A 16,030-nucleotide genomic window follows, 5' to 3' on the forward strand; every position below is an offset into this window, starting at 1 on the left:
CATCCTTTCAACAGCCAGGCTTTCCGGTGTATGTGAGATGAGTGTTGGCGTTGCGTGCGTGTGAAGTGAGAGGCTGCGATATATTCGTATGAGACTCTTTGTGATCGTGCGAAACTGAAGCCAACTTTATAGTGCTATCACACTGAATTATACAATTGAAGACCCAAAGCAGAACACCCCATCCGGCCACATTGTACATTACCACATTTCTGGATCTTAAGCAGGAGGTAGTGACTACCATTTTTATAGACACTGGTGTGTCTCCATCAGGGGACAGTACACAGAGACGTCCTCACAGGGCTGAAAGAGCAACCAAAATCCAAAAGTGTCAATGTCGACATTAGGAAGAAGAAAAACATTTAGGGAAAACAGAGAGAAAATATAAAGTTCTCAATGTTAAATGTGTACAATGCAGTTAAAAGAAAAATTTAAGTTAGGATTGGAGGTGTGTGTGTGGGGGGGGGGATTCTGCAGTGTGCATATGTAACCTTTAATAGCGTGAATTAAGAAGCTCTTTTAACTAAATTTCATAAGTATAGTATACCATACTGTGACAGGTCTAACGAGTACACTTGCAATCGGTTGTGATGCTTGCTTACCTTGTACATAAAAGGTATCGATCACCAAATATCAATCAGCTACTTATTGATTTAATTGATTCCTTCGTTCCGCCGCTTGGGTTTCGTGACTAGCTTCCACATTTGAAAAGACTTGCAATTAAAAATACATATTATACTTCCAGCCGTACAGTCGATATGTTTTTAAAAAATCGTGTTGTAACTTATTTAAAGCTCCTATGCACACCTGGATGTTCGCAAATCTGTTTGCCAGTCGGTCAGGTATGTCAGGGACATAAAACGTCCGTGGGTACATCTGTCGTTTCCGTTCATTCTTGGTAAACATAATTATTTTTATTTATATGATATATATGTTTAACAGTCATTGAATTTATTTGCTTATTGTCATTGTGCTTCAACCGTCTCGTCCGCCGTGCGTTGTGCGTAACCTTATGACATTTCAAACTCCTTTCTTCTAAAATTTCTATTTTTCGTGCTAGTCTGAAATCCAAGATGGCCGCCATCTTAATAAACAAATTTTAAGCTTCTTTTCCAGTTCCACTGGTGTCATTGAGCTAAAAATGGTGGGAATGTTAAGGAAAGGTAGCCAACAAAGTGTTGTTATTTTTCGACCTTGGCAAAACTTCAACATGGCAGCCAGGGAGGCCATTTTGTGACATGAGCACACGTGAAAGGAAAAATCAAACAGATAATAAATTGAGAAAGGTTCATGCCACAGACTTGTGTGGGAGAACACAATTATCTCTGAATTAATTGAGGTGAACAAGAGCGGGCTCCAAATGTTACTCCTCCTGAAATATCATTGGGCAGGACACATTTCATATATATCTATGAGGCCGAAATAACCCCTTTTGACACAGGGACTCTGCTTTCAGAGAGGAAACTGACTCATATTTAGAGTTGAATGCTGTGTGGAAAATTTACTGACAGAAAAATAGGTAACATTTGTTATAATCACCTACTTTTCACCAAAATAAACATCTTTATCATGAAAAACAGCTTGTTAGTAAGATTTCATTCAAAGTAGAAACAAGTTTTTGTAGTCAGATGACCGTTAAGGCCCGTGGGTCTCCTGCTTTTTAATACGCCGTATTTGATTTTCACAAATTTCATCAACATCGAATTCTTTTTATATAAATTGCACTTGAAACTCTCTTGCATTAAGCGATGGACAATACTGTTTAAAAGTCTTTTGTGGCTTCAAACACCGGAAAATGCCCTTATTTCACCTTCCGCCATGTCGAATGCAATGGCGAGGGGTTAAGTAGCGGACTTATACTAGTATTCTATCTCAAAATGTATTTATAGACACATATTCAAATTGAACTGACGCTGTGTTACTTTTTGAAAATGAAGTACAATAACGATATGTATATGTGAGTGATTCGAAATCCGAAAAGGGAATGAGTAAAAATATGTGTTCCTTCTACAATGGTGTTACAGTGTCCAAAATAAACCTTGTATCCTATACAGTAATGCTGTTGATCTGAAGTCACCAGATTTGAAATATCTGACGTGATTGTACCCGAGTTTGATATTGTTATACAAATCTGCACATGTGTACCTTTAAAAAGCACACCATTAACAAATATGTTAATAAGTTTGTTTTTTTGAAGATAAGAATGATAATTGCTTCCGGTGACAAAGGGCATTTTAAGACTGACACAGGGTCGTTTATCAGAGTCATACAACATTCTTTTATCTTAACCTCTCTTTAAATATTATTATTTGAAAACAAAAGTGTTACCTTGACTGATTTTTCAAAGATAAAAGTCAGTTTTCTCCAGATTTCACACCACAGATCATTAACAATGTTTGAACATCTAGTTTAAAAATCTAAGTGTCATTTCAGGCTTTCTACATACAGGTTAATTAGAGACAGAGATATTGCCTTTTAATATCTAGGTTAATTAACAAATGCCACTGAAGTGAAACCTTGACAGATTTCAAAAAATAGAAATTAGCTATCTTAAAAATTCACTCATCTTTCTACTTAGCTTATCGGGGTTGAAGATACGAGAACACGAAATTCGCGTTTCAAAGCCTGGTTAGCTTACAAGACAATTGACATAAAAAATATTAAATGTCAAATAGTATATCGCAAACTTTTATTTCAGTTTAAGTTGAATTAAAATAAATCTTTGGTAAATTTAAAAAGAATTAGAGAAACATTTTGTACAAAGGATTTGAAGAATGAGATATTTTCTGTTTTTTGTTGGCATGCGTTAAGCTCACAAATAAGCTAATTTAGCTAGGTCCTATGAACACAATAGCCTATTAGCATGGATGTATTATAACTAATTGATGTGATTAAGTAGTGAAATATACACCACATGTTTATACACTAATTAAGTGATCGATCTGTTTCTATGTTAGACAAAAATATTGAAAAAAAGGTACGCCGTAATATTTTGTTTATCGATTTAAGACAATAACATATTAAACAAAAGATGTATTGTGTGTGTCGTGTACATATGTATACATTTGTATGTTGTAACTCGTGATAAGCAGACAGGAGACGGATATTGTATAGCGAGAGTGTAGGTATATAGACTCTGTTTGCAGTGTAGCTTTTGAAAATTACTGGAGCGGTACGCTATTTAGGTGTGTACCGGGTGGGTTTTCTCACTGACAAGCCCTATACGGTTTAGTTGTGGTACAACACTGGGTTGATCTACCCCAGCTTGATAACGGTATCTATGTGTACAAGCGATGTAAACATATACCAACTGTATTTATGTGGGAGTAAAATGGAGTGTTTTTACCTGTAAACATAGATAAGGTAAGTGAAATCAACTTTTATCTGTTGTAAATTGTATAGAGGTGTTTACAAATAAGATTAATTTTGTCTAAGACACCTGTATGTCATTTTAAAATGATGTATTAATACGTGTGCAGGTGAGAGTAGAAACATATTTTACTTATGACACGTGCATCTATTATGTATGTGTCGGCTATATGTGTAAGTATTAATATTACATACGTGTCCTGCATAGGTAGCCTTGGATACCAGTAGAAAAGTGGTTTGTTCCAAAGTGGAGGGGGCAGGGGAAGGAAAATGGTGGGTAAAGGGCCAGGGACAGAGGGTTGGTAGGGGAGGGGGAGCTGGGGCAGGGAAGGAAGGAGAGGGAGGATGGGAGTTGGGGAGGTGTAAGAGAGGATGTGTGGGAGTTCGGGGAACGAAGGAGAGGGAGGATGGCAGTTGGGGAGCTGTAATAAGGATGAGTAGGAGTTCGGGGAAGGAAGGAGAGGGAGGATGGGAGTTGGGGAGGTGTAAGAGAGGATGCGTGGGAGTTCGAGGAACGAAGGAGAGCGAGGATGGGAGTTGGGAAGGGGTAGAAGGAGAGAGCTAGTGAGACTTGGATGTACGTTGGATGGGAGTTGTGGAGGGATAGGAGAAGGCAGGTTGGAAGGACGGCTAAGTGAGGGGCTGGAGGAAGGATTCTATGATAAGCGTATAGAGAAGATGAGGAAATGAGAGTCCAGAACGTGTTATGGTCTCTAGACAGTTGACAAGAGAGAAAAGAACATACCTTTAGAATAACAAATATCGTGGAGATTGGACTTGGCAGGGATAGTGTTAGGGGCTAGGGCTAAGAGGTAGGGGGTATATAGGTAGGGCTAGGGGGTAGAGGTACGGATGTGGGATGTTGGGGGTGTAGTGGTAGTGCGAGAAGGTAGGCTACACTAGGGCTAGAAGGGAGGAGTTTTAGAAAAGGGCTTGTATATAGTTTGTGAGGGAAGGGATAGGTAAGATATTATCACATGAAACTGGTGAGAAAACACTGGTACAATTTTAAAATCTAGACTGGATTAGGATAAAAATTTGACCTAATTACTTTAATCGTAAGAGGCGGTTGACACTGACAGATTCAATACAAATGTACCTACTAAGAGGATTACAGCCATACTCACAACATGTCAACATAGGTCGAGCGATTATAAGTGACCTTTATTAGGATTGTGTGAGCTTAATATGGATCTAACTATTCTTCCTATTAGTATTACCCTACATTGAATATTTAAACACATGCAATCACAGATCTTGATCAGAAAATCTCTTGGTCTGTGATCATTGTCAAATAGCATAGTACATGTACCTTATATAAGATTCCTCTCTGTTGTTTTTACGTGTGTCAGTAAATAACCATTGATTCTAAAAGATGAGTTAAGATATCCGTACTAAGATTAATTTTTTCATAATTTGTTAAATAGTTGCATCTCTTACCAAGTCTGAAATGAAAACTTTTCTTATAAATCTTTTATGAATTGATCTGTCGAGTAAAATTCATGTAATTATTTCGCTGAATAATGTATCGTCTTTTGACGTTAAACTGTAATATATATGTGTGTGTGTGTGTTATTGCTTATTGGTAAAATAACTTGAACAATTAATTAAATCTTGGATTGACTCGTCCTATCACAGGATCAGTTAAAGTTTCATTTTATCAAAACTTCGAATAATCTGGATCGCTCGGACATGTACCTAATGTTAATCCACCCGTTGTATAGTGCATCACTTTTACATTGTGTTCATCGTTAATGTATTAACCACATTATCGAACCTGTTCATTGATTTATCTAGAACAGCTTACAGGATCGAATCGATTCATCGTTTTCAGAGTTCGTTCAAATCGATCAAATCGGGTATTTCAAAGTTGTCTAGATAATGAAAAGTATATTTCAACCAGCCGCAAAATATTATAGTGTTTGAAACTGCAGCAAATGATCGTAAAATATTCCTTTCAGTAGAAGACAGAGAATGCTTGGTATTGTCTGAGGTGTATACAAATACTAATTATAAAATAAAGATGTAAATGTATCATTGTCCTAGAAAAGTTCTCGTAATTAGACGTTTTCTCACTTTTCTTCTCAAAACAAACAAAAAACTATTTGCGGAAAACAGTCGCCCTACCCAGTACTTGATGGTACATAGCGATACATAATTATCCTCATTTGTACTACATGTATGTCAGGCTGTCAGTCTGTTCGTCTGTCTGTCTGTTCCTATATCTACTTGGCAGGTGTGCATCACTCTGTCGATAACAAGCATAATTTTCGAATGATATTAAAATCAGACATCCTCATCCCCCCCACCCCCACCCAATTTCCCACCCTTACCACTCCTCTCATCATTTTAACCGTTTCACTCTTCCCATATTCGATCTGCCCGACCATGGTCACGCTGTGTCGATATTCAACCATTTTCAAAATAAAATAAAATAGAAATCTAGGTTTCAATATACGGTTAAGTCCGCCGTCTCACGTGATATATGGTCAATCCTTCTGATACAGACTTAATGAATATTACAAAGAAAACTGAAATGACATAATATTAATGATTAAAATATATAACTGATAAATCCGGACGCTGATATTGTCAGTTAGGGCCTAGTGGAAAGGCTTATGTAGGGTGTTGAGTGCAACGTTTCTCACATGACAAGTGAAAGTGGCAACGTCATCGATTCGTAGAAACTCCCGTTTTCGGCTTTGTAATAATTCCGACAACATCGTCTTTTAATTAAATCTTACAATAGGAGGACACTGTATGTATGTGCTAATAGCCATTTTTACATTCGCTATGATCAATAGTGCTCCATAAGCTTTCAAGTAACACAAGTGATCATTTTTCTGACATAGCAGGTTGTGTTGCTTATCAAAATGTGCATATCAACCACGAACTGTCCTTTCCAATATATCAATATGTAGAGAGTTTACATGGTGACATCGCTCTGATATGGTCGTGTGTTATCTTAGTGAAATAGGGCGTCAAAGAACAGATTTGTATGTCATCATCGTAAAATGTTCTAAATAGGTTGATTTCACTAATGTCCTCTTCCCTTCTCAATGACGTCACAAAAAAGGCTAATTTCAAGATGTCGATATCATATTCGTGATGTACATTTCAGGAAAAGCTTCTACTGCCAGGAGAAACATACACGACATGCTAATTACAAGATACAAGTTTCAATATCAGTTTTTATTGACGATACTTTAGCTTGAAAAGGCTTTTATGACTTCAAAAAGAACATTTCGCTAGAATCTAACTTTATATTTTAAATATTTATTTATAGATTTCTACAGGAACAGCAATGTTTTGTTTCTTTGAAATACTAATATTTTTATTCTGAATTTAATTTGCCAGGGACTTAAGTCCACTTCATGTAACCGTTCCAAGTTAAGAAAACTTCATGGAGCTTTAAAAGTTGATTAAGGATGAACCAAGGGGTTTCGATATTCTATCAAGAAATACGATAATTTAATACATGTGCATTTAAAACCTTTTTAGTGACTCAATTATGTATACATGCTCATGTAGACAAAACAAATAGCCCTTTGGAATATATTTTGGTGCTTGACTCTTTCAGCAAGGTAATTAGACGCCGTGACAAATCGAGACACGCCTCTCCTGATAATATGCGGGATAATTTAGTGTGTGAAATAATAGCAAGTTCCTTATACATTGTTTGGAAAATCAACTTCACCCAGATATTCTTTTGTGAAAACAAGAAAAGCAAATATGGCTTTGTTCCTGAGATATCCCGCTTCCGCTTGGCAAACTTTAGAGAAAAAAAAACTTATTACAAGCTACATTGTACGCCCATTTCCAAAGTATAGTTTAACAATTTTGTCAGCAGACGTTTGTTTGACTTCGCTTGACCAGAAAAATATACACTGTATTTGCATTGTCGCCAAGTTCGACGGGAAATATTAGTTTGTACATAAATCGACGTATCGTTATTCCGGAATATTTTTTATTAGGTTTCTTTAGACCAGCCAGTTTGAGTAAGTTTCTTTAGACCGTACAGTTTGAGTAAGTTTCTTTAGACCGTACAGTTTGAGTAAGTTTCTTTAGACCGTACAGTTTGAGTAAGGTTCTTTAGACCGTACAGTTTGAGTAAGTTTCTTTAGACCGTACAGTTTGAGTAAGTTTCTTTACACCGTACAGTTTGAGTAAGTTTCTTTACACCGTACAGTTTGATTAGTGATCTTTAGACCGTACGCTTTGAGTAAGTTTCTTTAGACCGTACAGTTTGAGTAAGTTTCTTTAGACCGTACAGTTTGAGTAAGTTTCTTTAGACCGTACAGTTTGAGTAAGTTTCTTTAGACGGTACAGTTTGAGTAAGTTTCTTTAGACCGTACAGTTTGAGTAAGTTTCTTTACACCGTACAGTTTGATTAGTGATCTTTAGACCGTACAGTTTGAGTAAGTTTCTTTAGACCGTACAGTTTGAGTAAGTTTCTTTAGACCGTACAGTTTGAGTAAGTTTCTTTAGACCGTACAGTTTGAGTAAGGTTCTTTAGACCGTACAGTTTGATTAGTGATCTTTAGACCGTACAGTTTGAGTAAGTTTCTTTAGACCGTACAGTTTGATTAGTGATCTTTAGACCGTACAGTTTGAGTAAGTTTCTTTAGACCGTACAGTTTGAGTAAGTTTCTTTAGACCGTACAGTTTGAGTAAGTTTCTTTAGACCGGATAGTTTGAGTAAGGTTCTTTAGACCGTACAGTTTGAGTAAGTTTCTTTAGACCGGATAGTTTGAGTAAGGTTCTTTAGACCGTACAGTTTGAGTAAGTTTCTTTAGACCGTACAGTTTGAGTAAGGTTCTTTAGACCGTACAGTTTGAGTAAGGTTCTTTAGACCGTACAGTTTGAGTAAGTTTCTTTAGACCGTACAGTTTGAGTAAGTTTCTTTAGACCGTACAGTTTGAGTAAGTTTCTTTAGACCGTACAGTTTGAGTAAGGTTCTTTAGACCGTACAGTTTGAGTAAGGTTCTTTAGACCGTACAGTTTGAGTAAGGTTCTTTAGACCGTACAGTTTGAGTAAGGTTCTTTAGACCGGATAGTTTGAGTAAGGTTCTTTAGACCGTACAGTTTGAGTAAGGTTCTTTAGACCGTACAGTTTGAGTAAGGTTCTTTAGACCGGTACAGTTTGAGTAAGTTTCTTTAGACCGTACAGTTTGAGTAAGGTTCTTTAGACCGTACAGTTTGAGTAAGTTTCTTTAGACCGTACAGTTTGAGTAAGGTTCTTTAGACCGTACAGTTTGAGTAAGTTTCTTTAGACCGTACAGTTTGAGTAAGGTTCTTTAGACCGGATAGTTTGAGTAAGGTTCTTTAGACCGTACAGTTTGAGTAAGTTTCTTTAGACCGTACAGTTTGAGTAAGTTTCTTTAGACCGTACAGTTTGAGTAAGTTTCTTTAGACCGTACAGTTTGAGTAAGTTTCTTTAGACCGTACAGTTTGAGTAAGTTTCTTTAGACCGTACAGTTTGAGTAAGTTTCTTTAGACCGTACAGTTTGAGTAAGTTTCTTTAGACGGTACAGTTTGAGTAAGTTTCTTTAGACGGTACAGTTTGAGTAAGTTTCTTTAGACCGTACAGTTTGAGTAAGTTTCTTTAGACCGTACAGTTTGAGTAAGGTTCTTTAGACCGTACAGTTTGAGTAAGTTTCTTTAGACCGGATAGTTTTATCTGATTTCCTTGGGCGGATAGTTTGAAGAGATCTGAATGTTTTGGCTGGATTATGTATCTTATGGCTTTATAATTACTTCACAAATTCCGAGAGGACATCGGGCATAAACCGGAAGTACAACATGGTAGCTAAGATCAGAATAAAGTAACCTGGAATGAAAATGTTCTGATGTAATTTTGTAAATGAATGATTATTCTATGACCATCATGTTTTATAATTTCAGGGCCAGTATGGATCCGGCATGGGCCAACAAATTCAACAACGCCAGCAAGGAGCGGGAGTATTTAGCCCGAACAGCCTGGATGCTCCTGGATGCCGGCACTTCCGCTCTCCGCACCGTGTTTGACAGTGTGCATCCCCCACTCAACCTACGTGACCATCTCGCGCAGGCGCACGTGCGAGCGGTTCTATGCCGTCTGCACGAGGAACAAAACATATTGACAGAAAATCAATGGAAACTACTGTACCCACTGAAGAAAAAGCACGTGCTATCACAGAAATATGACAGCCACTTGCTCCTTACCTTGCTGCAGTCAGTGTGTCATTTGTGCCCACCCTACCCTAATGGCTGGCACGCCCAACCCATGCCGACCGACAGCAGCCTCGCAGCGGATATTGTCCGCATGCAACTTCTTCACCAACAGGTGGCATCTACAGGTATGTCAAAGGCCAACCTTTGAAAAAAAAGGATAACATTGATTTATAGTCGACAGTTTTCACGTTCAATCTATAATAGAAATCATCTCTGTAAGCATTTTTGTATATCTAGACCATATTTTCAAAGTTTGTGTTCGAACATGTTTCTAACCAAACAACCGAAGTTAGCCGGTGAAGTCTAAAACTTTTGTGTTACTCTTTTTAATTTGTACCGATCAGAAAGTGATGGCGTAGCAACTTGGGAGTTAACTGTTAGGGACATTGTTTCATTTGAACTTTAAACACCAAAAACACATGTGCGCCATCCACATTCATAGCGTAGATATGTGCCCCTTTAATTGTGTAACATCTTCCTTCTTCACATGCCGAGTTCTGGTCACAGGTACAGCAAAGCCCCAAACTCATGGCGTGACATATCGAAAACTTTTATTGTTTTTTATTTTTTTCTCTCAAATTTTGCAGAAGCCATGGCGATAGACGAGTATACAAGAATTTGGCGGCAAGCGCGAGAAGTGTTGTTCCGGTTGGGCGGTCCTCCCATTCGGGTTAAACTGCACAGAATAGAACACGAGGTCATGACACCGGAAATGCAGACGCACTACATTAATACGTTCATGGCGGGATGGGGAGACGGGCGGAAGCTTATTTCTACACCAAAGTCAGCAGACTCACTCCGGAAGGCGCGGAGGAATCGTCAGACGAAAAATAGCAACGAGCAAAACGGTAAAAATGCTGAAATTTTAACGTATTTTCACATTTGAATATGCTAGACTTTAAATGATAGTAACCGTTCCCAAAATCTGAATAGTTGAAAAATCTGCCCGATCATTGTACAATTTCTTCAAAAGTTCATTTTTGCCAGTAATTATCTTATTTAGCTGCTTTGTCCATCTAGCTCCTGATTATATATGTACATTGTACATGTCACCACAACCTCTGTCCGTTCGTCCATACTATAGGTAACGCCTGCTATGTCTGTCTGCTCACAATGTTCGTACGGAAGAACACTTTTATTGGTTGAAACAACACTATACTCTTGTAATAACAACATGTCTGTCCATTCGTCCTACAGGCTTATCTCCAGAAGACAAAGCCGTTTGGAGAAAAGTTCACAAAATGCTTGTGGACAACGTTCTCGCGGATGATCTTCTGGACAGACTTCAACAGAACCAGGTCATCAAATTTAGTGACCGTCAGGAAATTCTTCTCATCTCCAAAAATTCCGAACGAATGGCCAACCTTCTGGATAAGATATTGAACTCTAAAAATTCGACCGCTCTGAAATTTCTGATTGAGGCCATGAAGTTCAAATACAAGAAAATATACGATCAAGTTGTACAAATTAGGAAAGAAACTCACAAAAATGGCGTGCGAGACAATGTTGGTAAGTCGAAAGATTGACGCAGCATATCATTGAATTCTGTATATTTTTTTTCCGAAATGGACATGTCAAGAGCGCTTCATGGGACTGAGATTTCTACGATTCGTTTTTTAAAAAAATAACGTTAAGTCTCGCATTAACAACATATCAATATCATCATATTTTATAATGATACAAATTATTGCAGACATATTGCCTACAGAACGGTTATTGCGGTGGGCCGTTTGCATACAATGTAAGGTTTGTCTGCGGCTCACCAAGAAAGCTGTTTTGTGTGCAAATATATTGCTGGAGAAAACAGATTTATATAAGTATTCTTTCTGAATTCTCGACGTCTGTATATATATTTACAAAAATGATATTCATTGGCTTACAGATGTGGTGGGTGTGGTCAGTGAAGTTATGTGTACTCACTACAAGCATAACTACAACAGGTGTCAGCCTTTTGCTTGGAACGAATCAATTACCGTCAACATCCGAGACATCTACACACCCTTGGATATCCTCAACTCAGACGGGTAGGTTCTACAAAGTTCACATCAGGCAAAGTGTTTAAGATATGACTAAATGCAACCATCTACCATATCCTTGTATTTTTACCACCATACATTGTGATATTCAATTCTAGGACCATTTTGCAATATGTTGACGGGTTGGGTTAATATCTTTTGATTAGCTGAGCAGTTGAACTTTGACCAAAATGGCATTTCTCAAAGTTACTTCCATATCTTATCATGTTTTTAAGGATTGTACAAAAGACACAAAAGTGAATAAAAGCTTTCAGTAGAACTTATTGTTTCGTCCTTCTAGGACTCTAGAGTCTATATTCTTAAATGAAGGGGGCGACTGAGGGAAACCAAAATTAATAAAAGAAAAGACAAAATGCAAATGAGCAGGTGCGCTTGCAATATTACCCCATGGGCAGCGCTATCTCACTCACTCTTTTCATTATCTATAAAGTGTCCTGTTCGCTTGTTTGCTGTATATACTTCTGAAGCGAAAAGTATCGCACATTTGCCGCAAACCTACTGATTATGCAGCCAGAAAGCATATTGAACGATTTCTCTGAAACCCAATTCAAGTGAAGGTTGATATATTCCATAATCGTTTTATTGTCTTCGGTTGATAATTCCAATCTTCCATTAAACATACGTATATACTAAACGTCCATCTAGATAATTTCAACTTTTGATATTTATATTTGTAGAAAAAGATTACATCTTCATGATTTCTGTCCTCCGCCGACTACCAACGGGCGTGGCTCTAGAGTTATGCTGGAAGGCGCTAGTGGAAGTGGCAAGTCCGTTCTATGTCAGATGGTGTCTTATCTCTGGGGTTCACAAAAGTCTTTCTTCCGGCACCGTTATCCAATATTTCTTCACGTGGACCTGCAGACAATGGACGGTGGCTTCTACGAAAGTTTGTACGAAAAGTTCTTTCCGTCGGGATTCAGCCTCGATTTGCCAGGATTCCAGAGAATGCTCGAGGAGCATTCGTACGACATAATGTTGCTTGTGGATGGATATGACGACGGAAGTGACATACCAGAACTGCAATCCATATTGTCAGGTGAAAGTCTTCGACTCGCAACGGTTGTAGTTGCCGCTAACCCTGAACTCATTTCCTCAAGTCATTTTACACCTGACAGCAAAATGTTCTGTATGGGTTTCAGTCAAACCAACGTCATCAAGTGCGTCACAAATTTCCTCGAGCGATTTCATGTCAATATCGAACACCATCAACACTTCTTAGATATATTAGAGAATGAATCATGGTCACTGAGACCTTATCTCAATCTCCCGGTTGTTGTGTTGCTCGTCTTTGGATACTACCAGACAACGAAAAATGCAAAACTCCTTGAAATCGAAACAGTGACTGCTCTCTTTGAGTCCTACGGCATCTCGATGGCAATGCACCTTTGCAAAAAGCAAAAGATTGATGTCATCGGGTACGAGTTTCCCGATGACGTCATTTCCGGTGTGGAACGGTTGGGAAGTTTCGCTTACAACACACTGCTAAACAACCGAAAGGCTTTTGGAGAGGACGAACTTGCACTTGAAATGGATAACCCAATTGCGTTGAAACTTTGTGCTTTTTCAAAATTTATGCTTGGATCTAAAGTTAAATTTCTGTGTGGACTCATGCAAGACTTCCTTGCGGCAAAACACCTTGCGGATTTCGTTATGGACGACATTGTCAAAACTATGAAAGACTATGAAATGACCAAGAAGCCAAAGTTTACACAAGTAGTGAGCCTCCTATCAGGCCTGTACAGATTTGACTATGACACATCTGTTCTTCGTGCCATTTTTACAGAACTGTCCATACGTAATATCCGGCAAACGCGCGTGCCAACCGGACAGGACACGAATACATCATCGACTGACAGAAAACTGAGGCCACCTAGCGGACAAATAATGGATTTTAATACGAGTCTTCAATCTCTTATTGAATGTCAGTCACGTGAAGACGTGTGCAAAATCGTTGCGCAATCACTGCCGCCAAAGATCTTGGTTCGGAGGGAGGGACTTATACCCTCTAAATGTCTATACGCTCTACAGAACGTCCTTCGGTTCGAGGATAATCGTTTGACGCATTTGGAATTCCATCTACAACCAATGTATACTTATCAACAAAGTCAATTCAAGGACCTAGCCATCGCAGCAGCCAGGAACACTAATCTTAGCAGTCTTAAAGTTCAGTGGTCATCGCTTGACCTCATGTCAAAGTTCATGTGTAGTTTCATGACGGAAACTGAACGCATCGAGCACGTCACTTTGGAAGATGTATGCAAGAAATCTTTAACGAGCGTTCCCGCTTCTACGTGGGCTGCACTACAAACAGCATGTGAAAACATGTCAAAAGCAACACGTGTCTCGTTTATCCACTCAAAGGTGGCAGCAGTGACCTATTTCTTCCTACAACATCTTCCGCACTCGGTCAAGGAGCTTGATTTCCGCGGCTGCGCGATGAACATGATGTGTGCCGGCGAAATCAGCGCAAAACTTGAAAAGACTTCAGTTTTAGAGAGACTTGATCTAACAGGCGCTCACTTGACTGGGTCTGAGTTCGTTCCCATACTGCAAGGTCTAAAACTGTGCAGTTCTATCAAACATCTTAAATTATGTGGAGCTAAACTGGACCGACCGGCTGTAGATGCACTCTCCGAGTGTCTCAAACTGACCAGGTCACTACAGATACTGGATCTCAGTGAATGTCAACTTACCACAGACATGTGTCAGAAACTGGCCGGAGCCATCGTACAGAACCGCACACTAAAGAGGCTTGTGCTGAAGAAGACCAAAGTGACGTCAGAGGGTCGAGATGCTATCTCGCATTCTAAATTTGACCAGATCAAAGTCGTTGGACTTGATGATAATTTGCACGTGGTGCAAGCAATCTAGTTCAAATTGGATCTAGCACGTGAGCTTTAAACAATGAGTATGTAACTTCTTAAACTTTTCCGAAAGGACACTTTTGAACATGTGCAGAATATGTTTGACTGTTAGTATTAAACAACTCTTACTCTTTGTGACTTTAGAAAAAATAATGAATGAAATAAAAATGCCTCAGTAAGAAAAATTCTAGAACCTTCAGGTACTTGATAGTCCTGGCTTGCAGAGTTACTTCCCTTCGATCAGATTAAAAAGTTCCGCAGAAAAGGGTTCGTTAAATATGATTATTCAGATATCAAATCAGGCAGATTTTTGTCTGCGTTCATGTTATATGTTGTACTAAGATTTGAAATTAAATGTTACATAGTATTTATGAATTTTATCAATATTTATTTATTTTACTCCTTAATTAGTGTAAATTAATTTTTTTTTTAATTTTCAATCCATGACTTACAAACATTTGATGTAAATATTTCTGTTGAAATTTACACTTCCGTTTATATGCCAATAGGGTGTTCATAATTGTTCTGTTAAGAAAAATGTTACGCAAAACCCGAAATGCTGTGATAAAATAAATCTGTGATAATTAAGATTGACTCTATATATATATACTTTGTATTTTTTTCTGCTTGTACACCTCGAAATTCGTGAAAATTCTGGGGTTTTTTTTCTTAAATTTCAAAAATTCTGATTTTTTTCTTTGTGGCATATTCTTGATTAACTGAATGATGACGTCACAATTTAGTTATAGAAAAGTATTTGTTATAATTCTGGTAAAGAACAAAGAACAAGATAACAAATCGGATAACTCCGGATTAGCGAGGTATCCTAGTCCGACGAGCACTATCTTATTGCTGTATTAAGATATATATGTATAATTCAACATCACTTTGAGGATGTGAATATATAAAGATGTTATCTCAATATGTAATATGTGTATCTACTGATATTTATTGATTTAGTATCATTTATATTTGGCGGCGGGGTAGGGGGGCTGGAGGTAGGGGGCTGGGGGTGGGGGGTTGGCAGTTGTTCAGAAAAACTATTATTCTTCGAATTAAACACAATTATTTGATAAATTTTAAGTGGGCATATCAGTAGTTGCCATTGTTTCTATCCTAACTGAAATTCTCACTGCAGTTCAACAGAAACTTGAACCCATGTTAGCATGTTCCAATAAGGAATCAGCTGGTAGTCGATTCGACAAATGGAACAAATGTGTTGTTAGATTTTTAAAAATGGCTAGGACAACAGTAATACGTGTAACACGTATATCGCAAAATCATATATTTTTGTTGAACTCAATTTTCGTGGTATTTCAAAAAGAAACTATTTTCTGGACAACTGATTTCGTCGATGAACATGCATGTAGTTCTGAAAATTTTCATACTTATTTAACAGTTCTTAAACATACAAATTTGTGGATTAAGAGTGCCCTCGAAATTAACGGGGAAAAAACCCACGGAAATTAACGATTAAGCAGATATTACAAAAAACATTGTTTCTAGATTATATATCTTCATTGTTTCCTGGCTAGAGAGACACTTTCC

The 16,030-nt window shown here is 37.9% G+C and overlaps 1 protein-coding gene across 1 annotated transcript in view; it reads left to right on the forward strand.

The window, feature by feature from the left end:
- Positions 1–14,489, forward strand: part of LOC132552566 (NLR family CARD domain-containing protein 4-like) — a 31,239-nt gene extending 16,750 nt beyond the window's left edge. The window contains exons 2-6 of the mRNA XM_060216746.1: positions 9,271–9,704; positions 10,167–10,427; positions 10,777–11,088; positions 11,462–11,603; positions 12,293–14,489. Coding sequence (XP_060072729.1) covers positions 9,271–9,704; positions 10,167–10,427; positions 10,777–11,088; positions 11,462–11,603; positions 12,293–14,489 — 3,346 coding nt within the window. The remainder of the gene's footprint in view (positions 1–9,270; positions 9,705–10,166; positions 10,428–10,776; positions 11,089–11,461; positions 11,604–12,292) is intronic.
- Positions 14,490–16,030: the final 1,541 nt, after the last annotated feature.

The sequence above is a fragment of the Ylistrum balloti genome, unplaced genomic scaffold (assembly GCF_031769215.1).
Source record: "Ylistrum balloti isolate Yb309-2 unplaced genomic scaffold, AGI_CSIRO_Ybal_v1 Utg370258, whole genome shotgun sequence".
Classification (NCBI taxonomy): Eukaryota; Metazoa; Mollusca; class Bivalvia; order Pectinida; family Pectinidae; genus Ylistrum; species Ylistrum balloti.